The sequence below is a fragment of the Bolinopsis microptera genome, chromosome 6 (genome assembly GCF_026151205.1).
Source record: "Bolinopsis microptera isolate Bmic1 chromosome 6, MBARI_Bmic_1.0, whole genome shotgun sequence".
Classification (NCBI taxonomy): Eukaryota; Metazoa; Ctenophora; class Tentaculata; order Lobata; family Bolinopsidae; genus Bolinopsis; species Bolinopsis microptera.
In genome coordinates, this window is record NC_087077.1 from 2,568,988 (window position 1) to 2,592,933 (window position 23,946).

A 23,946-nucleotide genomic window follows, 5' to 3' on the forward strand; every position below is an offset into this window, starting at 1 on the left:
CATTGTTTAGATGGAAGACTTGTCGAGTCTGTCCCCGACCACCTGTGCGACAGCCGGCATCTTCGTCATCGCCTCCGACCCTGATCTGTGGTGCCGCGTTCTGGAACGGGAGCTGTTCCTTCACGAGTCCGAGGAGTTGGTCAACACGGCCATCACTGTCCTGAGTGCAATGTCCAACTTTGTGAAGACTCATAAAGTGGAGCTAGCTGTTGAGATGACGTTGGAAAGTGTGGTCATGACATTCTGTGCCATAGTCTCGGTAATACTGAGTTTAATAATTCAGTGTTTTGTAAATTGTATCTTGAATTTGTCTAAGAATAACCGTGTACAAGAAATGGTTTATATATAACAACATTTTACTGTTGATGATAATTTATATATCCAATTACAATCTCATTTCCTCAGAGTTTACTACAAGCGAACCCTCTTGAGACAGCTTTGGTGGAGAGCTTAGTGGTATTTGCAGCTTCCTGGGCATACGGAGGAATCCTAACGCCAGATTCGCAAACCAAGTTTAACGATTTCGTTCTGAAAACGTGGCCCTTCCCCCAAACCAACAACAGTTCTACAGTTAGTTAATGCACATTTAACTGGGAACACCTCTTGGAGTAGAAAATCATAATAATACTATGACTACTGATTACATCAATTAAATCGTTAAACTAAAACTGAATTATAGTTTAAATTACTTATAGCACCATCACTTTTTATGAGACGGATCAGTTCTCCGCTAAAACTTGCAGTTGATGGAAATAAAGCTAAAAGCTACTGATAATTAATTTTGAAAAATTGAACCACTCGGCTCCCTCCAACCCCCCCCCCCCCCCCCCCCCCCCATGCCAGTTCATACCTCTATTTCAGATCTGGGACTGTACGTTGGGAGAGAGCTGTGTGCTACTCCCTGAAAGCCCGACCTCTCCTACTGCTGGTCTTTCTAACGAGGTCAACACTGGTATTCCCTTCGTCCATACACATCGCATGAAGGTTGGTTGCAAAGACTGAACTTAAAGCTGAATACTTTTGGATTCTTGATAGTATTTGGTAAATGGTATTCGTGTTTTTCTGAATACTTATGAGTCTGAAGGATTTGTCTTGTACATATTCAATATTCATGTGACTTCATGATGAAATCTTTGTCGAATTTTTCCTTAACAAAAACGCCCTTCTTCCACAGAGGTGTATAAGCGTAATGAATATGTGCACGAACGTACAACGGCCCGTGTTGTTGGTGGGCGAGATGGGAGTGGGTAAAACACTTCTCATGAGGGAGAAGCTAAGGAACAGTCAGGCTTTAGAGGGCCTTCAAGTCACCCTCAATTGTGATAAGTAAGTTCGCTCTTGACATTTTAATCCCTAGAACTGAACACTATTTGAGGTAGATACAAAATTCAATATTCGACATTCTACAACTAATTTAACCAATCTAAAGCTAAAAACAACCTCAGTTTCACCGATGGTTACGTGCTTAGTAACCGGTTACATGAGCACATGGAGTGGAAAGCAGCTAACTATTACGATCCCAAAAACTCTCGATACCTTATATGTTTTATCGACAACCTCAACATGGCCAAGGTAGATTATCATTAGATTTGCTTGAGTGATCGTTTATGTGTACTGCGAGCTGGTCTCAAGTCTAGACGCCATCATTTCATTTTCATTACAAAAACCCTGTGTAGTTATTGACTACTGATATCAAACACATTAAGGTTAGCAACTTGAACCACTTTATTTTAATTATGTAATTATGTAATTATGTAATTATGACTTGTTATCAATACTACCCTAAAATCTCTACCCAGGTGGAAGGAGATGGGCAGATGACGGTGAGTGAAACAATCCGACAGCACATAGACCACACCTTCATATTCAACAAGTCCACCATGTCCCTGAACCACCTCCGCAACACCGTCTACAACGTCACCTGTGGAATGAACCACAAACTATCCACCAGATTTACCAGACATTTCGCCGCTTTTGTTCTCCACTACCCAGAGTAAGTTTCGGATTTCGCTCTGTTTTTGTTTGGCCTTTGATGCCGAAAGTCCATTTTAGTTACAATTTCTGGTGTTACAATTATAGAATATTGAGTATAGGATGCTCTGATTATTAGAAAGCGCCCTTAATTTGCTGCTCTTCGAATCAGTGATTATATCATGTGAATTTCAAATGTATAACGTGGCATCCCCGGCAGGAAAGGAGCACTGGAGCACATCTTCACAGCAGTCACAAAGTCTAAACTATCCTCTTGCTCAATAAACTCGAGCAAATTCTCAGAACTGTCAGAGGATAGGCTTTCTCAGGAGGAGATAACGCAGGATCTTATCCATAGCATTCTTAGGATCACCATTGAAGTGCAGGACAGGTGATTAAATAATTGCATAATTACATAATTAAAATAAATTGGATCACCATTGAAGTGCAGCACAGGAAATCAGAGCGGGCGTAGTGTTGAAATAGCGAAATAAAATGGAGTGAAAACAAAAATTCGATAACTGCCTCGTGCCGCCGGTCTTGACATTTGAATCTTAAATCTTCGCTTATATTACGGCTTAGGATCCAATATTTTGATACGATAACGTACATTCTAGGATCGGGAATTGAGATGATGCAAACTTTTTTTGGCTTAAAGTTAAATCATTATAATTTCACAATCTTCTCAGATTGAGAACGATGTACCTGCCAACTAAAGAAAGATGTCACTATCGGTTTAGTCTCCGAACTATATCAAACATCTTCAGAAACCTCCTTGTTTCTCTCAAACCTAAGGTACATGTGAACTTTAAGCAATTGTGTCTATGATTTAGTTCAGACATTTATTTTCTTGATTTATGAACAATTATTTTATTATTCCTCCGATAATTCTTGTACGACCGTAGATATTCCAGGCTCTTTCGTCGTAGGAATGTTTTCAATTGAATATAGATTATAGGGGGTGTTTCTATTCTAGGTACAATCTGTAATCTGTATCATCTCTATCTATTATCTATCCAATCTCTCTGTATTTTTCTGATCTCTGGTTGTCAGGACAACACAGCGAAGGACCTGCTCCTGTTGTGGAGTCACGAGATGTCGTGTGGGTACAGTTACAGGATGATAAACACAGTCGACAAGGAGAGATTCCAGCAGACCTTCGCCATGTCCGCCAAGAAACACTTCTCCAAGGATGACTACGTAAGTTCAGGGGGGGGGGCCCCCCCCAAGTTCAGCTTCGTTTTCATTCAATAATTTCAGTGTTCATTGAATAATTTGTTGAAGTAAGTTTAGCTTCGTTTTTTTTTTTGAATAATTTCAGTGTTCATTGAATAATTTGTTGAAGTAAGTTTGAAAGATTTTCATGATGATTACTGGTAACCCGAGAAAATAAGGGTACAAAATCTTGGTAGATAACAACAATTTCATAAAATTCAGGTGTCGGTGTGTACAGCAGTTGAACAACCGTTATTCAGCAGTATTGTGGGATCGGACGCTTACCACGGATACGAGGGTACATTTTATCTTCATATGAATCACGACAAAATAAATTTGTTTTTTAATGAGAATAGGTTGACGGGGATTGGCCCTTTCACGGAATATTTTTGTTTATGATCGAAATTTTATTCCAGGATGAGCAAAACTAAAACCACGCTGTAGAAATATATAGATGAATACATAATCAATGTATTCAAAAACAACTTCACTAGATACATTATATACATTATATACACTAGATACATTATATACACTAGATACATTATATACACTAGATACATTATATACACTGACGATACATTATATACACTGACGATACATTATATACACTGACGCCCAGATTGATACAACTGTGAACTATCTTGATGTCCAACTGTACCTAGATGAAGAAGGCCAGATCCAGTACTCACTCTATAGGAAGAAGACTGACGCTAGGCAGTATTTGAACACTACTAGCTTCCACCCTCCCCAAGTATTTGATTCGGTGGCATTCAGCCAACTGCTTAGAGTCATCAAAAGGAACTCTCAGGAACACACCAGCCTCAAAGACTTGGAAGATCTGAAGACCGACCTTTCTAGATGTGGGCACAACGCAGACAAATTGGACGAATTGGAGCCTTTAGCAGTAGAAAGAGCCTTGAGAAATGCTAGTGCAGCACACAGAATAGCCCCTAAGAAGGAAAAGAGTGCAAGTTCCTTGGTGTTCACGACAAAGTACTTCAAAGAGGTGAAAAGTCTTAAATCCGTAGTACATGACATGAAAGAGGATATAGAGAGATTGATAGGTGATGTACGAATTATCTTTGCCCTGAAGAAACACGAGGCAATTAATGACTATGTCATAAAGAATAGATCTCTTAGCCGAGGATTTGCCCAACACCAATTTCGTACAGCATCCTCTCAATCATGTGGTGGTAAGAAATGTGGAACTTGTCCCCTATTATTTGAGAGTGGAAAGAAAGTAATGGTCAATGGAAAAGAAGTTATCCTGGACATGAGTTTGAGCTGTAGAGACAAAAATGTAATATATGTTGCCCAGTGTAGTATTTGTACAGGTAGTAATTTAGGAGAGAGCACCTATTTTGGTCAGACAACCACTGAAGTGAGACAACGTTTTAATGGGCACAGGAGTAAATTTAAATTAGATGCTGATAAGTCTTATACTAAATCAGCTTTATCGCAGCATTGCTTTAATGAACACCCGGAATTTATGAGTCTTATTAATTTTAAAGTTGCATTTGTCAAGAAGTGTCCAGCAATAGAACTTGATAGAGAAGAGCATCGATTAATTTCTATATTCAGAACTAATATTTTGGGGATTAATAGAATAAAAGTTATAAGATGATAAGTTTAGTTATTTTTGTTGTGTAATTTATTTGCCTTCCGTAATTTTTGTCAGTATTTATGTTTTATTATGATTGGTGTCCCGTTAATTTTATTTAAATTAAAATAAAAGATTTTTTTCCATACATACAAAAAATTTTTTGGGATTCTTGTTTTTAAGTCTGTTTTGTTTCTACCTATATATGAGCCTAACTTATTTCTATTCAGGAGGTTCTCTCAAGATGATTTTTAATTCGAAGATTTCAAGAGCCTAAACTGTGTATGATTCGCCTCTCCAAACAAATCAAAAATTATATACACTAGATACATTATATACATTAGATACATTATATACACTAGATACATTATATACACTAGATACATTATATACATTATATACACTAGATACATTATATACACTAGATACATTATATACATTATATACACTAGATACATTATATACACTAGATACATTATATACACTAGATACATTATATACACTAGATACATTATATACATTAGATACATTATATACACTAGATACATTATATACATTATATACATTATATACATTATATACACTAGATACATTATATACACTAGATACATTATATACATTATATACACTAGATACATTATATACACTAGATACATTATATACACTAGATACATTATATACACTAGATACATTATATACATTATATACACTAGATACATTATATACACTAGATACATTATATACACTAGATACATTATATACATCAACACCCGATCTGTGACATTTGAAAGCACATGTTTAAAGATAACGGTCAAGATTCTGCAGGTAGTGAAGGTGCACTAAAAGAGTACCGGGCTATGCCGGACTCTGCCTCCGTCGTCATCAGGATGCAGCACAACATATCTGAGTTTGTCAAACACTTCGGCTCCATCAACATCGAACTTTACGAGGTAAATGGTTGAACTGATCTTTATCATTATCATGACATGCATTTGCTGTGTCCTCTTGAAAATAAATTATAATTTTCAGGACCAGGATCGCCTTATTAGGTTTTGCACTTCGAACCAGGACATTTACTTAAACTTTTAGACTTATTTACAGTTACTATAATTGGTATCTTTTTATTATCACATTATCTCCAGAGCACGATTTCGCTGGTATCGCGCGTGTTGCATGTGTTGCAAAACCCTCACGACATAGGACACGTGCTCCTTGTTGCTGATGGCTGCGCGGATGTTGCCAACAAGGTTGCTGCAATCGCTGCCAGCATTCTCGGTATGTTATATAAAACTGTCTGACGTACTTTTTCGTAATTTTGCAACAATTTAAGTTATAATATTACTTGGTTAAAAATACTCTATATTCAATTAATAATCGAGCGATATCCAAGGCCCAAGCTATCAAAACTAAACCCAACTCTCCCAGGTGCTGCCGTGGTTTCCCCTTCCTACTCTCCTGAGAATCCATCAAACTATTCCCTTGCTGATTTTTGTGCTGACTTCACCAGTGCCATAGTCGAAGCAGGAGTCAAGGTATCAACATTCAATCTTTCAACTTCCACTTCTATGCCGGTTTACTTGCAAATTAATCTTCATTTTCCATAACTATCCTTCTTGTCGCAGGGCAAAAAGATCATGTTTCTGCTTCAAGAACACGAGGCGGCGGATCCTGAGTTTCTAGTGCACGTTAGCGAGTATGTTTCGTCCTGTTCTGTCGCTGGGCTCTTCTCGGCGGAGGAGCAGGTCAACATCGGCAATTCCCTCAGATCTGATCTCACTCAAGCTGGGATTAGTTTCAACCACGAGATCGCTTTTCAATTCTTCTTGAAGTAAGTTTAAGGACATCGTAATTTCTAGAAATTCATCATAGCATAATTATAACTTTATTGAAGTTAACATTTTTAAGGTCGAATGAAAATTGTCAAACTTACCTATTTCAGGAACGTACAAGAGAATCTAAGAGTAGTAATGACGACTTCAACAAACAACTGCCAGCTTTGGGAATGGTCGTCCCGGTATCCATCCATGTTGAACTGTATCAATGTCATGTGGTTACCACACTGGGATAGCGTACAACTGCTCCATGTCTCCAAATATCATCTTGAGGGTTCGTCCTGATTTTATGAAATTGTTTCTTATAACAGTTTGAAATTTCTTATGTTTCTGATTTAATTCAGCTCAAAAATTTAGCGACCAATCGTTCTGAAAATTAAAAACTTCCTGCTCTTTAGATTAAATTCTCCCTGAATTATTTAATGTGATACTTCTACAGGTATAGAAGGTCAAACGGAAAAGGAAATTAATAATCTAGGCCATCTTCTGACAAACATTCACAAAGCAACATCTCCTTCCGGAAACTTCAACAACACCGATTTTGAGAACTTCGTCAAAAAGTTTGTCATATGGCCTCTATTTGTACTATTCGTAGTTTGTTATATCGTTTTTTCCTCTGCGGAATTTGAATTATCTGCCCTGTTTGTGGCATCTGTAATTTCATTCTCACGAAATACTTATAATGTAACTGTGCAGGTTCGTGGACATATTTCTTAAACAGGGGGTAATAGTGAAAGCTAAGCGGAAACACTTGGAACAGAGCTTGTCTTGTATTAGAAAAGTGTCATCTCATGCAGGTGGGAAATTTGTTTTAATCTGTACAAATCAACTGTAAATTCCTATTGTGCTGAAAAATATAATACCGAAACAACTAGTTGATATGGATTCATTTTTATTAAAAATATGACACTTTCCGTACAGTAAGGTTCGATCGTAAAATAAAACATTGTAAGTAAAGCGAGAGCGTATACGCAAATCATAGTGGTTATATAGGGGAGGGGATCATTTTTTTGTCCATTTTTGTCCATGTGGCACCCTATATTTTTAAAGTGGACAAAAATAGGTTGGACAAAAATGGACAAACAATTTCAAAATATGTACATGGAAATACTCCGAGACGAAAGGGGAACTCACTTGCTTTTTGGGTTAAAATCGATTTCTCGACTGTTATCACCTTTCTAGATGCTTAAAATATTTCGCCTTTATTTCACTCTTTACTTTTAAATGTAATAATGGTGTTTTGGGCCACTCCCTTTTCTAGAGTTTCGCGATCACTTGAATTTTTGTATTTTAGCCAAGGAAGATCGTAGAGACTATTTTGAAACACCAAAATGTGCCTAATAGCCATATTTATATACCACTTATGAAGCAACATATAATATATGTATCTATTATCTTTAAATGCTTTTTTTTCGGAAATATGGACGAAAAACGGTTTTTGGCTTGACGCAGTTCATAATTTCCGTGCTTTTTTTGTGTTTTCCGCATAATATAGAGAGGCATATTCATTATTCATGAATGTAAAATCTTGTCCTGACCAAACAGCGATTTGAGGAAGAGCTTCCAGGTTTATCAAAAATCCCTTTGTTATTTCCTTTTCTTAACATAATATAACCTATAGCTATCTACTGAGCTTCTGTTATCGGGTCGGCCCACAATAAGTTATTTGATATATTTACTTTAACTGTTAACAGTTCGGTAAAAGTTCAGTAAATGGTTTAAAAAGTTCGCGGGGTTCGGCACCTTTCGAAGGTTTGTTGAGAATGTGGCAGTATCGAGATAGCCCGACCACGGTCCGCGGACCACTGTCCGCGGACCACTGTCTGCGGACCACTGTCTACCAGATCATATTACTGTATAATAACAGTATCCCCTGAATCAAGCAACAGGTGTTTGTGAATAGTTGATTGGTTACCAGATCATATGAATGGTATGTATGGTATTTTGGATGCAATTAGTTACGACTAGAAATGATTGATGCAGTCTGATAATAGTTATTCTTTATATATTGCATGATGTGAACTGATCTCGTAAGGTTGCTTAATCGTTTAATAAGCCTTGACACCACCGCTGATTGGAATTCGCGTGCGATGATGTGAACCCTGCTTGACTCAGGGGATGATGTGAACCCTGCTTGATTCAGGGGATACTGTTATTATACAGTAATATGATCTGGTAGACAGTGGTCCGCAGACAGTGGTCCGCGGACAGTGGTCCGCGGACCGTGGTCGGGCTATCTCGATACTGCCGAGAATGTTTTCCCAACTAGGGGTCTTCCGATCTCCCCGAGTTAATGAAAGATGCATCGTATATTTGTATATCCCTCTTCTGAAATCTACTGAACTTCTGTCATTGAGAGAACCACCAGAATCTGCAGAGCACTGAGCACTAACGCAGTGATAATAACAGAAGGTAGCGGTGCAAAGGCCACCATAGCTGTTCCAACTGCACCTCCAACCAAGTTCATAGCAAGCGAAACACTGGAGCCAAGAGCAAACATCTCCGCTCCGAAGTAATCTATGTCGTAGAGAATGTAACCTTTGGCCATACCAGTGACCCCATACAAGAACTTGACGATGAAGTTGGTTGTTACAACTACTGCAAGATGATCCTGTGCAAGCATGCCTCCAAAACTCGCCACGTTCAGTATGGCAACTATCACTTGAAATTTGCGAAAATTGAATTTCTTCCTCGTGAAGTGCATGAATAACCGTCCGAGGATAGCTGCAAATGTGACGAGGGCCAGTAGCAGGAGTTCCTTTCCTTGAGTCACAGTCACTGAGCAGTCACTGTTTGGTTCGGCTTCCTTGGTCTTGAAGGCCTGGATTAAAGTGGGTACGAGAAGAATAGTGAGCCAGCCCTGGAAGAAGACCACAAAGCCGAACAACCCTAGTTTTGTAGTTCTGGCAACAAAATTTGGAACAGTCGCAGACACCGTTTCCTTCTCCTCCTTTTGGTTTTGCTCATTCACAGTTTGTCCCGTTTTCTGTCCTGATGTCAACGCGGAACTAAAGTGGAGCATGAAAATGGGTGGTATGAAGAAAGGTAATGATGTCAGAAGAATGAAAATCCTCCATCCTACCACATCTAACAGCAGGTATCCCAGAATCGCCGACCACATTCCTCCGACACTGTACGTTATGAACAATGCCATCACCATCTCGTCAAGAACTTTCTTACTAGAGATCAGCTCAGCAATCAAGACGCTATGGACGGAAAAATTGAGTCCAAGAGAAAACCCGATAAGGGCTCTAGAAATGAGAAGTGTGGTGTAGTTAGCTACTATAGCACAGGCAACTGTGCTGATAGCGCTCAAATAGAGGGAAAACAGAGTCAAAACTCTACACCCAAACCTGCAAAAGATTAAATTTGTGTTGGAAAACGAAGCACTGAAGTAAGCTTTAACTTATCTGGGGACTCCAAGCTATTATGTTCATAAACTTAATAGAGATTCGGCGGAATGACAGGCTGAGCGCCGCCCAGTAAGCTTTAACTCTCCGAAAATAAATATTAATGTTTTTCCGGTTTGTATGTCAGCTAGATCGATAAATTAATTTCTTAAGATAGCAAACCTGTGAGCCAATATTCCTGAGAAGGCGACAGCAACTGCTAAAGTGGAGTACTGTATGCAGTCCAGTATTGCTTCCTTCCATGGAGAAAGTTCAATTTCGCACGAAACTTGTTGTGTTATCACTCCTGGATTAAAAATGGTGATTTCTAGTTTCTGATGATATGTTGTTGGGTTCAAGTTTTAAAAGTTTTTTAATGAAAGAAATTTGACTTTTTTCTAGAAAGCACCAAATGATCTGGGAATTCTTTAATTGGACGAACCAGGCAAATAGATTTCCATTCCATCTCCAAGGTTAATGACGACACCAAATATTAACAAAAGCTTATCCATTCTTGTCCACAGTTTTACTGGTTTGATTAAAGAACCAGTTTCATGTCTAATTTCAGGTTCGAGATCTGGATTAACCATCTTGTTCGAAATAAATAGTAAAATATTTGCTTCAGAATTCTAATAGAAAATCAGGATACAAAGATTAAAATTAACATCGATCTCGAGCAACTTTTTGAATGTTTTATCCCACTCAAATGATACAAAAACTTCATCACGTCAATTTGATCGGACCTGAGTGCAAGAGGTGCTAAAGTTTAACTTCTCAACTCCGTTAGGCTTTATAACTCTAGCAATTAAAAAGGCTAATTTCAACTGTTTCAGAAGTGCTAGAGGCCAGGCTGGCACGAGAAGCCACAGTTCTGATAGAGAAGGACGCTGGAGTAAACAACATTCTTGTACAGCTGGGTCGAGATACTGCTATCATAGAGGCACACAAACTAATGCTGAAACAGCAGCAGGATAAAGTTGCCCAAATCCAACAGGTAACCTAGCCAGGTTTTCAGTTTATCTAGTCTAGGAATGAAAAGACAATATATTGTAGAATTTCAACGTTTTTACCCTTCGATCATAAGGGCTCAAAAAGCTTAAATAGTTAAAATAATTTTTTAAAAGCTTAAATAGTTATTTAATACAGGGTTTGCTATTTTTAATAGAAACTTCTGACCATAATCTTCCTCTAACGCTGAAGATCAAGATTATTATTCTTACAGGCTCTTCCTCAACTGGAGATACAGCGGAAGAGATTCGAATCTGACTCGAAGAACATAAAGCTGACAATAAAAGATACTCTGGGTCAGCTGACCTCTATCAGCTTGACAGAGCTGAGATCCATCAATAAACCGGACTCGCATATTGAGGATATTATTGTCGCCGTTATCATGTTATGTGAGTAGTGACCTATTCGTTGATTATGTTAATTATGTTAATTATGTTAATTATGTTAATTATGTTAATTATGTTAATTATGTTAATTATGTTAATTATGTTATTTATGTTAATTATGTTAATTATGTTAATTATGTTAGTTATAACTTATATCTGCTAGCTGGTATGACTGTTGACAAATGTACAAATAATAAATGGAGAAATGTGCAATACTTTCTAAGGTTAATAACTAAGATCTCCTAAAAGATATGTCCAAATATTATTCTATAACAGATTCAAATTATAAATACAACGACTAATTTATAACTATATGGTTACATTATTTAAGTTATTAATCAATCATGACTGTAATCGTGGACAGCATCTATACAACATCGAAATATGAAAATCTATGCAATGGCAAGATAAATAATAACAAGTTATGTATTATCATGTGTATTATGTGTGCAGAATACACCTCATGATATGACTGATCACACTAAGCCTCATAGGTGAATGTGAATGAATTGTTTGATTTTCTATTATTTTGATTGCCCTGTATTCTGTAACTTTGACTGAGATCGAGATTCGAGACCACTGTATATAAAGGATGTATCGACTTCCATACTGAGCTTGAATTTAATTTTTAAGGCATCAATGACCTCTCTGATGAATATTTCCAGTCCTCCAAATATAAGATCATCAACATGGATCACTATGATCCCACACGGCTTATCATTTCTCTGTAAAAAGAAAAAGGATTCATCGTACACTGACACTGCTACACAAAGCTCTACTAGGCCTAGGGTATCTCTCATTTCGACATACCACATTCTTGGGCCATCAACCAAGCCATAGATGCATTTTAGGAGTTTCCACAATTTACCAGATACCTCAACTCTCAGAGTAGTGAATACGTTGGCACGTGCCTGCATCTGTCAAGTTTATTCGATCTTGTGACTCACACGTGACTTTTTATTGACATTATATTATTACACTCGTTCAACTAATGTAAACTTAGCGTATGAGCAGCAAATTGCGGAACACGATATTCAGACCTTCAGAAGATCAGTGCGATTAGTTTTTTAATCGCACCAACTATGTTTTTGGTGTTTCTCAAAACAGTGCGATTATTTTATAATCGTACTCCCTGTCGTGTCACGTCTGGTCACAAGTTTCATTTAGCCCGGAGGAGAAGAAACCGGGGGAAAATCCGGTGCGGTAATGAAAAATATAAGTGGCCGTCAAATAGGCCAAAAGTGGAGATATTTAAGTTATTAATCGATCATGGCTGTATTCGTGGCATCTTTAATGTGTTGCAATCGCAAGATAAATGTTAATAAGATATCCAGGATAGACATTATATTCTGACTCCGTTTTACTCTCCCCAGTAAAATCGCCTATGGCTGACCTAACTTGGAACAAAGGAGGGAAGAGACTACTAGCCGGTATAGACCGTCTTATAGAGCTGCTCCACGGTTTCGACGAGAACCCCCTCCCTGACAAGGCCCTGGAGAGTGTGACGCAACTGCTGGGAAGTCATGCTTTCAGCCCGGAGTACCAAGCCAAGGATCATTCCATCAGCTGTGTTCCTATACTCAGTCTTTGGGTTGTTGCAGTTGTCAAGTTAGTCTTTTATCGTGAGGTTATACTTTTATCATAGACCGAACAGTCTCTTCTTTTTAATTTGTTTCGGTAGGAGTACTTCTAGTATTGCTATATTTTCAAATTTGGCATTGATTCTGGAAATCGATATTTGATCACGTGACTTTCATTAATATTAACCATATTTCAGGTACCATGTCCATCTTCTGAACAAAGTGCAGCCAGCCATTGTTAGAGTTGATAAGGCTACACAGGCTCTTGATATTGCGAGGCAGAAGCTAGCTGTCATGGAATCCAAAATAAATGTGAGAATTTCTTCTGGAAGCGTTTTTAAACCTTTGAAAATAAAATATCATCTCGTCATAATATATCACCATCTTCAGGCTCCTAAACCTATCTTTCTAAATTTAAACCGGCCAAACTTTACTAGGTTCTCCAAGAAAGGCTGGACGGTTTACAAGGCTCATACGAGCAAGCAACAATAGACAAGGACCACCAAAACAGTCAGACTATCCAAATGAGAGGAAGTCTGGCTGCTGCTGTCTCATTTACTGACGCTCTCAAGAACATGGAGAAAACGTGGAGTAACGAACTAGCCAGCATTCCTCTCCTCAAAGAGTTAGTTTTACGAATACCGCATTTCTTTTGTTAGCATTAAACATAGTGACGACAATTTTACCTCTATTTAATTGTCCATAGGCAAAAAAACCAGCTGATAGAATTGCAAATATATATATACATATCACCGGAGACTCGCGGGCGGAACAAAATATTGCACGCGCACGCGCGTGCAATATTTCATATGTCCCCGAGGGCGCTAGCCCGAGGAGGACATATTTTCGTATAGCACGGAGGGCCCATAGGGCCCGAGTGCTATACGATTTTTCCGCCCGCGGGTCGAGGTGATGTGGATTATATCCACCAGCGGGCGTATTACAGTTAATATATAATTTTATAAATAAACAATGGAGCTTGTATAAAAGTCAACTCTAGAAAAGGTCGCCACTAATTGTTGTAACCATGGTAACACGTCACGTGTTCAATGTAAGCCAATCATAAAGGGCTGTGTCGTATATAGGGGCTGGAGATGCACTGCATTCCTGGGCCGTGGGAATAATGAATGTAATGTCAGTGACGATGAATATCAATAATATAGGGGGATTATAGTGCTGATGTGTATTGTGTAGTGTGTTATAATAACTTTGATATATATACATATCACCGGAGACTCGCGGGCGGAACAAAATATTGCACGCGCACGCGCGTGCAATATTTCATATGTCCCCGAGGGCGCTAGCCCGAGGAGGACATATTTTCGTATAGCACGGAGGGCCCATCGGGCCCGAGTGCTATACGATTTTTCCGCCCGCGGGTCGAGGTGATGTGGATTATATCCACCAGCGGGCGTATTACAGTTAATATATAATTTTATAAATAAACAATGGAGCTTGTATAAAAGTCAACTCTAGAAAAGGTCGCCACTAATTGTTGTAACCATGGTAACACGTCAAGTGTTCAATGTAAGCCAATCATAAAGGGCTGTCATGTCGTATATAGGGGCTGGAGATGCACTGCATTCCTGGGCCGTGGGAATAATGAATGTCATGTCAGTGACGATGAATATCAATAATATAGGGGGATTATAATAGTGCTGATGTGTATTATATGTAGTGTGTTATAATAACTTTGATATAAATCAAAGTATCATGTCATCTGCTCACGAGCTGCATGAGCAGCCCTACCGGATAAAAAAATAAAATGTATTATATATAGTCAGTGTAATAAGGAATTTCACATGGAGATGATACAGAAACTGAAAATATTTTAGAGAACTCCGGGCTATATTGCTACTGGTCAAATTAAATGTCACTTGTTAGCGGGCTATATCATGAGCGGGCTGTAGAGATATCGGGCCCTTTGACAGCGGGCTGGTGAGAGCCCGCTATGCGAAAAAGCGCACGCTGGTGGATATAAATCAAAGTATCAGCCCGCCCATGATATAGCCCGCTAACAAGTGACATTTAATTTGACCAGTAGCAATATAGCCCGGAGTTCTCTAAAATATTTTCAGTTTCTGTATCGTCTCCATGTGAAATTCCTTATTACACTGACTATATTATATACATTTTATTTTTGTGTCCGGTAGGGCTGCTCATGCAGCTCGTGAGCAGATGACATGATACTTTGATTTATATCAAAGTTATTATAACACACTACATAATACACATCAGCACTATAATCCCCCTATATTATTGATATTCATCGTCACTGACATTACATTCATTATTCCCACGGCCCAGGAATGCAGTGCATCTCCAGCCCCTATATACGACACAGCCCTTTATGATTGGCTTACATTGAACACGTGACGTGTTACCATGGTTACAACAATTAGTGGCGACCTTTTCTAGAGTTGACTTTTATACAAGCTCCATTGTTTATTTATAAAATTATATATTAACTGTAATACGCCCGCTGGTGGATATAATCCACATCACCTCGACCCGTTGGCGGAAAAATCGTATAGCACTCGGGCCCTATGGGCCCTCCGTGCTATACGAAAATATGTCCTCCTCGGGCTAGCGCCCTCGGGGACATATGAAATATTGCACGCGCGTGCGCGTGCAATATTTTGTTCCGCCCGCGAGTCTCCGGTGATATGTATATATATAAGTCATAACATCTCTTCCCCAACCAGGCACCTGGAGGGCAGTGCAGCTATAGCGGCCGCCTCCTCCGTCTACATGGGATCCTACCCCTACTCTCAACAACTGCTGTTACCTCCGGACAAGTGGTTACCGTGTCTCTCCGAGCATTCCATTTCTGTGAAGCTCAGTAATGATGAGGATCTCACTTCTAGGATTGTTTCCACCTTCCCTGGATACATAGGTAAATGCGTGCCAGTACTGCCTTTATTCGGTTAAGTCCGGCAATATTTTAAGAATATGGTTCCTTTTTTTATACTCTTTCTCGATGATCGAAATTCAAAGTACGATTTTTATATTAAGTATCACCCTTAAAAACAGTAACCACGGTTATTACAGGACAAGATAAGAAAGTATCCTCGCCAGAGGACCTATCACTGAGTGAAATCTTCACCCTAATATCCGGGTCTAAGGATCTGTTGAGGTGGGATGTCGGACATGGTCCTACCCAGGGTCATCTTCTTGGTATCGTCTCGGCCCAGTTCTCTTCTGATGGGGTATGGAAATTAAATCTGAAATATTCATCTTTTTTATAGTAATCAATTTTGATTGTGGTTTAATGTTTTGAGATGAATCTCTGTTAAACTAGCTAGTATTTGCATTACGATAGAAACGGTTCCTTAATTTCCTCACTTTTCCAGGAATACGCTCCCAAGTTTCCCCTTCTGATAGACCCCGATGGTATCGGATACCAGCGTATCCAAGAGTGGGAGAGTTCAAATAAACTCGTTACTATCGATATGAGTAACAGGTAAGAGGTTCAGATTCAACAATCAGCCTGCAATAAATCGTCGTAACTCTTTCTTGTAATATAGTGTCGTAATATTTATTGGATATTTTACAATTTATAAATTATAAGTGCCAACCCCCGCTAATCCGAAACAATGTTTCTTAAGACCCCATGTTATGTCGTGTCTCATAATCGTTGTTCTCAGCGAGTCACGTGCGATTGCAGCATTGGGTAGAGCAATCTCACTAGGGCTCCCGACCGTTCTTCTGAATATCGGAACTGATATACCTCCCCTCATCTACCCTCTCTTTGAACAGCGGCGCCATATTGATGGAGATGGTTAGTCTAGATCTAAACCGAATATATTGCTAATTTATTAGTTATCTTGTTTAAATTAATTTATTTCATTTTTCTTTTCATTGACTGGCAATGTAATTGTGATTATTATCGGTTGTAAGACCCAACTCACCAGTCACCACCTCAATCAGTGGAGACAATAAAGCTAGGAGGACAAAAGTTCCAGTACAACAGAAAGTTCAGACTGTACCTCGCAACAACAGAGCCGGAGGAGTCTATCAGTCAGACTTTGCTGAGTTACACCCCTGTTATCCAGTTCACCCTCACTCCTCCCCTTGTGAAGGAGCTGTTACAAACTGCTCTACTGGCTATCGTAAGTTAACCCCCGCCCCTGATTTTATCGTTCTTATGGGTGGATTTATGGAAGGTTTCAACTTTAACTTCTGTAGCGATAATTCTTATCATTCTTATCATTCTTATCATTCTTATCATTCTTTTCATTCTTATCATTCTTATCATTCTTTTCATTCTTATCATTCTTTTCATTCTTATCATTCTTGTCATTCTAGTCATTCTTATCATTCACACATGCCAATTCGATTTATTTAACCAGTTTAAAATCCCCTCAGCTGTTCCCGGCGGTAGGGTGGGTACAACAAGCCGTGCCCCAGATGATATCGAAAGTGGCTGTGAAATTAGAGAACACCTGCAATCAGCTGAGAAAGAAACTGGGACAGAGTGTTGAGACTGAAATAGATGGGCTGAACAGTTTACTAACGCAGCAAGACCAGGTTTGTTTTTCGTTCTTCATCATTTTGTCTAAATCTTAACATTTATTCGGTCTTTATTGTCTTGTTATCTGTATTTCTGCTATAACCTCACTTTTAAATACACTCCAGCTGAACGAGACTCTTTCCAAATTGCTCCTCTGTAAGGAGAAATGTCTCCTCGTATCCGCCTCTCTTGCTCCCATTATCAACAGATGCTCCACTCTCCACACCGCCATCCAATCCCTCTCCCATCTCAACAATAAGTACGCTGTCGCCTTTAAAACCTTCAAGTCTTGGATTGTTGATGCTATCGAGAAAACTGAAGGTCCTCAAATTATAGCGGTAAGTGATATTTTATTCATTTTCATCAATTTCGTCAATTTACAGCGCTTCTTCAAAAAAAGTTGCGTAAATCTTTCTTTCGAATCTAAAAAAGATTAAAAGGAAAACAAGATAACGATCCAATAAATCCACAGACAAAACAAGGAGACCTCGACAAAATGTCAGAAACAGAAATGTTGGTCTTGTTGGAGAGTTTAATAATTCCAGATGATTCGAGGGTTGAGAGTATTCTCCAAACCGTTACTTCTGCTATCTGGGATAGCATATCCTCGTGAGTTATATTTCTCTTGAGTTTCACGTACTTACTTTGGTTACTTTGGTGTGCTTCATAGAATCCTCTATCGGGTCATCAGAGTTGCTGACCACCCGGACAGCGAGATCGCTGCCTTTATTCCACTCCAGTCCAGTAACGAGTTCCCATTTCGACAGCTGTATCCTGCCACTAGAACGTCGAACCAAAGAAATCAAAATTGATATTATATCAAATTGTGACATTTGATCGCTTAGTTAAAACCATTAAAAATGGGAAATGAAATACCTTTAAACCTGTATTGTCTGTCAGGAGCATATTCAAGAGTGACTCCCTGATAGTAAGCGTGCTGTTCAGTGTGATGGTAGCAACAAACATCGAACGTCTACCCTACACTGTATTCCAAGTTCTCACTGATAGTAAGTCGCATCATGGTTTCTCACTATCCCTCAATCATGATGACTAGTTAAATTATGATTTGTAATTGGATCGGCTAGAGATGAAATAGATAACCTAACACGACTTGAAGCGTTGGTTTTTGTCATCTTATCCCCTTGTTTCCTGAATTCACTCTCCCAAAATGTCAAGAAATCATTGATTCAGGTTTAGGAAGTGAAGATAACTCGCAAGATCTGGGGTAGTAGACCGGCCCGACTGGGTAGCTACTGAAGACGAGTGGCAGAAGATCTGTGCTTTAGAAGAGGTACCTGCCTTACAGGGACTCTCTCAGATGATTGATGTTAGCTGGAACGAGTGGTTGGAGGACTGGAAGTGTCAGCCTTCTCCTGGGATATGGCACGCTACAAGACCACAAGGTTGCTTTTTTACTTGGGTTCTAAATGTAACTGTAAGATGCAAGGTTGACCCTACATTATATACTTAATTTAAATTTAATCAAACATGCCTAACCACCATATTCCGTGTAACACATTTTCTACCACCCAGCTGAGGGTAGTTTCTACGACATCCTCATTCTGCACGTGCTGAGACCACTGCGCGTCAGAGAAGCTATGATCCACTACGTAGCCTCAGTGGAACCAGCCTTCTCCTCCCCCGCCAGGATGCTTTCCCTGAGAGACCTTGGTGCAGGGAAACCCCTTCTACTCATATACGACCATTGCCCCAACAAGCTCAACAACTACCTCGAGAAAAACTTGGTCAGTGTCGACTTCAAGAATGAAGTTTGTGCTTGTTTAGTTTTTAGATTTCACGATATAGTGAGATATGAAGATGTGATTTTTTCAAGACCCTTGGCAATATTTCATCGTTTAGCGAATTGTTATCTAAACAAATCTTAAACTGTCAATACGTAATAAATTAATACTCACATAAAATGTAACAGATAGAGAAGGAGAACCACGTGAACATGATAACAGTAGGGTCCAACACATCAGACCTGAACTCTGTCTTCACTGACGACGGATGTTTGGTGCTCCACAAGATACAACTGGGCAGTGAGGAGTGGTTATCTGTCCTGCACCAGCAGCTGGCTGTCCTCAACAGGAAGTTTGAACTTTCTTCTCAGGATGTGATGGGATTGTTGAATGGTTTGGGGAGTTTAGGAAAGACGCCGACAGCTAAATCAGGTGTTAGTCGGTGTATTCTGACTGTTGAGAGGGAATCAAATCTTCACCAAGGTTTGTCTTACCAATTCATCAGACATTTCCTCCTGACCAGATTCGTGTCAATCTTTAGCAGTTTTTAGATATTCGTCAGTGATGAATGTGATTAATCTACTAATTTCTCACCGATGTTTACTTGATAACCCAAATATATATTAGTCTTACCACCTAAAGCTACCTCGAAAGCTGAATCATTAAATATAAAAACATCTCATATTATCCACGTAACCCTCTCTATATCAGGTTTGGTGAAGCTGTGTAACGTTGTGAGTGTGGACACACTCATCCCCCCAATTGACGTGCTCCACCTACCATCCCTCTGTGCTTCTAACGCTCCGCCAATTGAACTATCGTGAGTTTATTTTGTACTGTCTCTACCATGTTTAGTGTTTACTGCCTCAGTTTCATTTATTGCTACAGCTTCCTTAAGTTTGCTTTTTTTTCTCGATTATTTTTGCTTCGTGATAAATGCTAATGTTCTGCCTAAGTCCTAACGCTTTGATTGGGTCCGGTTCTATCCTAATTCCTTCAATTCCACAAACTTCATCCGGAATGTCTTAATTTTCCAGGACCAAGAAAATGCGAATAGCGATACTTCACAGTATAATTCGACAATACTGGGCGGTTTACAAGGATCAGAACGAGATCAGTGTATCTGTAACCATGGCCCTGGAGGAGACGCAGGATATTATGGATATGCAGGATATTGTTAATGTGCTGACACAGGTATTATTATTTGTAATCAGGTCCATTTTATTCAGTGGTTACCAATGATAAACCTCTTCTGTAGGTTATCGAATGTGCAATTCATTATTGAACTGTTTTATGAACAAATAGAATATATAGACAGAGCATTTCAATGCTATCCTCTCGTGGGCTATCTTGGCCCAGCTTCTCTTTAAAAAAAAGAAAAAGAATATATAGAGTTCAGTGGAAACTGATAACTAATGGCAGTTCTTGGTCAGGTAGTTTACAGCAGTATGTTAAAATCACGACAAGAGAGGGACCTGGTCATGTGTCTTACAGAGAGAATCTTTTCCGCTCCCAACTCCATCCTCTTAGATGCTACTGCCCCAAGTGAGTCTATTAATGTTGTTAGAAAGCAGCTCAAATAAAAAGAATTTGATGCAACTTGTCAGTAACATTATGATCGTCTTAAAAGCAGAAACAATGAAACAGTATTATACGTTACAACAGCTTCAAAACATTTTCTAGGCACGTGAGGTACCTGGACCAGTAAATATGTGCGAACTTCAATAACAAACATTTACCTAACCAGACAAAAATCTGTGCAGTGAAACTAACATACTAACAATCTGTGCAGAAAAACTAACAAATCGTCAGTTCTTATACAAATTTCATAATAATTTTCACTGCTCGTCCCCAACGGATGTCTCAGCCTCCTCCTTGTCAGAAATTTTCCCAATAGCAATGTCAGATATCAAGTTCTCTGCTTTTGCTAAAACACTCATCATCTTAGAGAAGACTTGCGCTTTCTGGCGACCTGATCTGACTCCTGTACCAGGGAATTAATCCTCTCGTCTGTCGTGTACAGGGTTTTAATCAGCTTGTTGGGCAAATTCGTGGTCAAATCCTTTACCATGTACCTCATAATGGCTTTCAGGAGTACATCAACCAACTGACCTCTAACAATACAGAAGTAATGGATTATCAACTTGAGGAGGAGTTCAGCTTCGTTGTTAGACCTGGCTTCTGTTGTCGTTTTCTCTCCTTCAGCGTATCTGCCCATGAGTTTGCCGAATGCTGTAGAGTTGGACCCTGGTGTCTTCATGTATGTCAAGTTTTCAGCTTTTTTAGCCTCGGTGGCTTGCTTTGACTTCATTGCCTCCGCAGATCCTCTGAACATATCAGCGGCAACCTCGTATCTTTCAATAAACTCAGGGTGGTTCGTGTTTATGTAAGCGTGCTCGTTCGCGAGGTATTGCTTGATGAAAGTTTTTGTTTCTTTCATCTGATCTACGAGTATTTCGTTACAGATCTGCGTAACCTCTGATGCAAGTGTGGGATGTCTCCCCAAGGTTCTAATTGCGATGAGCTCCAGTGATTTCTTAAGGCTTCCGTAAGACTTATCAATGGCACTAGTGGCAGGATTGTCTAGTAACTTGAGTTGCTTTGAAACCAGGCTGTTGAACACTCCATCAGGAATGAAAAGGGCTGGTTGAATTCCACCGGTGTTTTCTATTAGTTCCTTGATGTTGACAAGACCTTTATCCGCTTTTATGTTTGACAATCTTTCAATGCACTCGGCTTTGAAAACTTTGAAAAGTTCAGCTCCTGCAGAAAATGTCCCTGTTTTTGTGCGTCCTCTGGCCGTTTCGCTGGCGTCATCTTCCGAATAGCTGAACTTTCCATCCATAGATTGAGTAATAGCTTCTGTAAACTGACTGATTAAAGAGACCAGAGCTTGTCTTGGATCCACGGACTCTTCCCCTACATCTTCTAGAATAGACCTGTGTTTCGCTCGTTGCTCGGTTATCTTCTCTGAGACCTCCGGTAGTACCTTCTTCAGATGACTGATGAGGATGTCACAGAGCTGGCTGCTGAGATATCTTGTTCCCATTCTGTCTGCTAGATCAGGAAACGTCTCCTGGAAATACTGCTCCTCCATCTCCATGACTTCTTCAACAGGAACATTCATCTCCAGCATCTTGTTATTCTTGTTTATCACCCCAATCAAACCTAACTTCATACCAACCTTGCTACCTTCTAAAACCTCATGAGCTTCTTTACCTCGCTCCATGAGATCACATTTAGTTACAACAGCCAGGGTCCTAGACCCACTTTGATCGACTTCCCGCGCCAGTTTCAAGGAATCAGAGTTGGCAATATCCACGTTCCCTGGAGAAACAGCCAGTATTATGCTGTTTGGCCGGCTGATGTAAGAAAGCACCATTTTCTCAATCTTACGGTCTATGTCTTTAGGCTGGTCCCCAATTGCTATTTTAGTTAGCCCAGGCAGATCAACTAAAGTCAAAGAGGGTGTTTTTGTGGAGTGTAACTTCAGGTGTATGGCCTTTTCATTGATGCCCTTATCTTTACCACATATCCTGTCAGTATCCGCTATAATCTCGTCTTGAACCCTCTCCATATCAGTGAAGACCTTATCTTCGGAATGTAAGAATTTAGCCCAAGTATGTCTCATCTCCCCTTCTATCTCCATCCCCTTATCTTCCTTTATCATCTGCAGGACTAGAGGTCGTCTTGTAACAATCCCAGATCCTCGAGGTAGGAAGTTCTGTTTAGCGATACTCTCCAGGACGCTGCTCTTGCCAGCACTCTGACTCCCTACTACTACGATCTGGGGGAGGTCTATGTCCTTGCATGATACTCCTGATGCTGTGAAGACATCTTGTAGTTTGTTTAGAGTCGCAAGGAACTTGTCCATTATTGCTAGTAGGGGGTAAGATGAGTGGATAATTTGTATCTAAAGAAAATTGTACTGCAATAATTCACGAATACTTATCTGTCGTCATCGTTTTCATGGTTCAAGATTTACTTTATTACCATCGATATTTATCGCGTTTAAAACTCGACCCAAAAACGCTTGATGTGCAAACGACAGAGAAATACAATAGAGTAAACTCAAGTATTGAATTGATATCTCGTTATCAAAGCAGCCAACTAAACACTGCCAATCTTGTGACAAAAACGTATTATGTTTTGTCAGTCAAACTCTCGTTCAATTCACATGTCGAAGTAAGTTAGGCTGTCAAATCGTGTCACTTGTTTTTAATAAACCGACGTCCTGATACTCTGATATGCGGGACACATTCAGAATCACACTGCTTTAAAATAATTTAATAAGTTAACGAAACGAGTTATTCTCGTTGTAAAATAATGATAACACTTTTACTCTCATCCAAATACATCCCCAAAAAGTCACTTATATTACTTATATTATTTCTGTTGCTACTGTATTATTTCTGTTCCTACTGTAACATTTTCGAGCAATGACCGCCTACTAAATACTGAATCCTTATAACCCGCAGTTCCATTACCAACATCAGATGCTTCCTGGGTGAAGTGGGTAGAAGATAATATTCCTATATCACTAGACTTTGTTGGTCTAAGTCAGAGTGTTATTGAGAACAAGATACTTGCAAGGTAAGCTGCTGTACTGAGCTATTAGTTAAACCTTCTTCAATTATTGATGTTTTTTAATATGACCTGACGTTGGGTAAATAGCATGTCCGATATAATGTGAAATATTTCAGGAAT

General features: G+C 39.3%; 3 protein-coding genes across 3 annotated transcripts in view; 1 reads left to right on the forward strand and 2 right to left on the reverse strand.

The window, feature by feature from the left end:
- Positions 1-18,812, forward strand: part of LOC134816424 (dynein beta chain, ciliary-like) — a 49,522-nt gene extending 30,710 nt beyond the window's left edge. Inside the window, exons 38-69 of the mRNA XM_063825260.1 lie at positions 11-259; positions 406-570; positions 862-984; positions 1,175-1,326; positions 1,446-1,572; positions 1,800-1,993; positions 2,192-2,362; positions 2,661-2,766; positions 3,025-3,171; positions 3,409-3,484; positions 5,615-5,739; positions 5,932-6,064; positions 6,215-6,321; positions 6,412-6,617; positions 6,729-6,895; positions 7,061-7,181; positions 7,318-7,418; positions 10,844-11,004; positions 11,233-11,407; positions 12,778-13,012; positions 13,182-13,296; positions 13,422-13,609; positions 15,690-15,880; positions 16,036-16,193; positions 16,338-16,447; positions 16,632-16,765; positions 16,915-17,096; positions 17,353-17,514; positions 17,623-17,835; positions 17,970-18,106; positions 18,398-18,504; positions 18,689-18,812. Coding sequence (XP_063681330.1) covers positions 11-259; positions 406-570; positions 862-984; positions 1,175-1,326; positions 1,446-1,572; positions 1,800-1,993; positions 2,192-2,362; positions 2,661-2,766; positions 3,025-3,171; positions 3,409-3,484; positions 5,615-5,739; positions 5,932-6,064; positions 6,215-6,321; positions 6,412-6,617; positions 6,729-6,895; positions 7,061-7,181; positions 7,318-7,418; positions 10,844-11,004; positions 11,233-11,407; positions 12,778-13,012; positions 13,182-13,296; positions 13,422-13,609; positions 15,690-15,880; positions 16,036-16,193; positions 16,338-16,447; positions 16,632-16,765; positions 16,915-17,096; positions 17,353-17,514; positions 17,623-17,835; positions 17,970-18,106; positions 18,398-18,504; positions 18,689-18,726 — 4,776 coding nt within the window. The 3' untranslated portion in view covers positions 18,727-18,812. The remainder of the gene's footprint in view (positions 1-10; positions 260-405; positions 571-861; positions 985-1,174; positions 1,327-1,445; positions 1,573-1,799; positions 1,994-2,191; positions 2,363-2,660; positions 2,767-3,024; positions 3,172-3,408; positions 3,485-5,614; positions 5,740-5,931; positions 6,065-6,214; positions 6,322-6,411; positions 6,618-6,728; positions 6,896-7,060; positions 7,182-7,317; positions 7,419-10,843; positions 11,005-11,232; positions 11,408-12,777; positions 13,013-13,181; positions 13,297-13,421; positions 13,610-15,689; positions 15,881-16,035; positions 16,194-16,337; positions 16,448-16,631; positions 16,766-16,914; positions 17,097-17,352; positions 17,515-17,622; positions 17,836-17,969; positions 18,107-18,397; positions 18,505-18,688) is intronic.
- Positions 8,957-10,596, reverse strand: LOC134816785 (synaptic vesicle 2-related protein-like). The gene is made up of 3 exons (XM_063825780.1): positions 10,453-10,596; positions 10,194-10,317; positions 8,957-9,974 (listed from the first exon to the last, which is right to left on the reverse strand). The coding sequence occupies exons 1-3, from the start codon at positions 10,520-10,522 to the stop codon at positions 8,957-8,959; spliced, it is 1,212 nt and encodes a 403-aa protein (XP_063681850.1). The 5' UTR covers positions 10,523-10,596.
- A 2,366-nt stretch (positions 18,813-21,178) lies between the features above and the next one.
- On the reverse strand, positions 21,179-23,113 carry LOC134816953 (dynamin-1-like protein). The gene has a single exon (XM_063826011.1). It carries the CDS (start codon positions 23,111-23,113, stop codon positions 21,179-21,181), a length of 1,935 nt encoding a protein of 644 aa, XP_063682081.1.
- Positions 23,114-23,946: the final 833 nt, after the last annotated feature.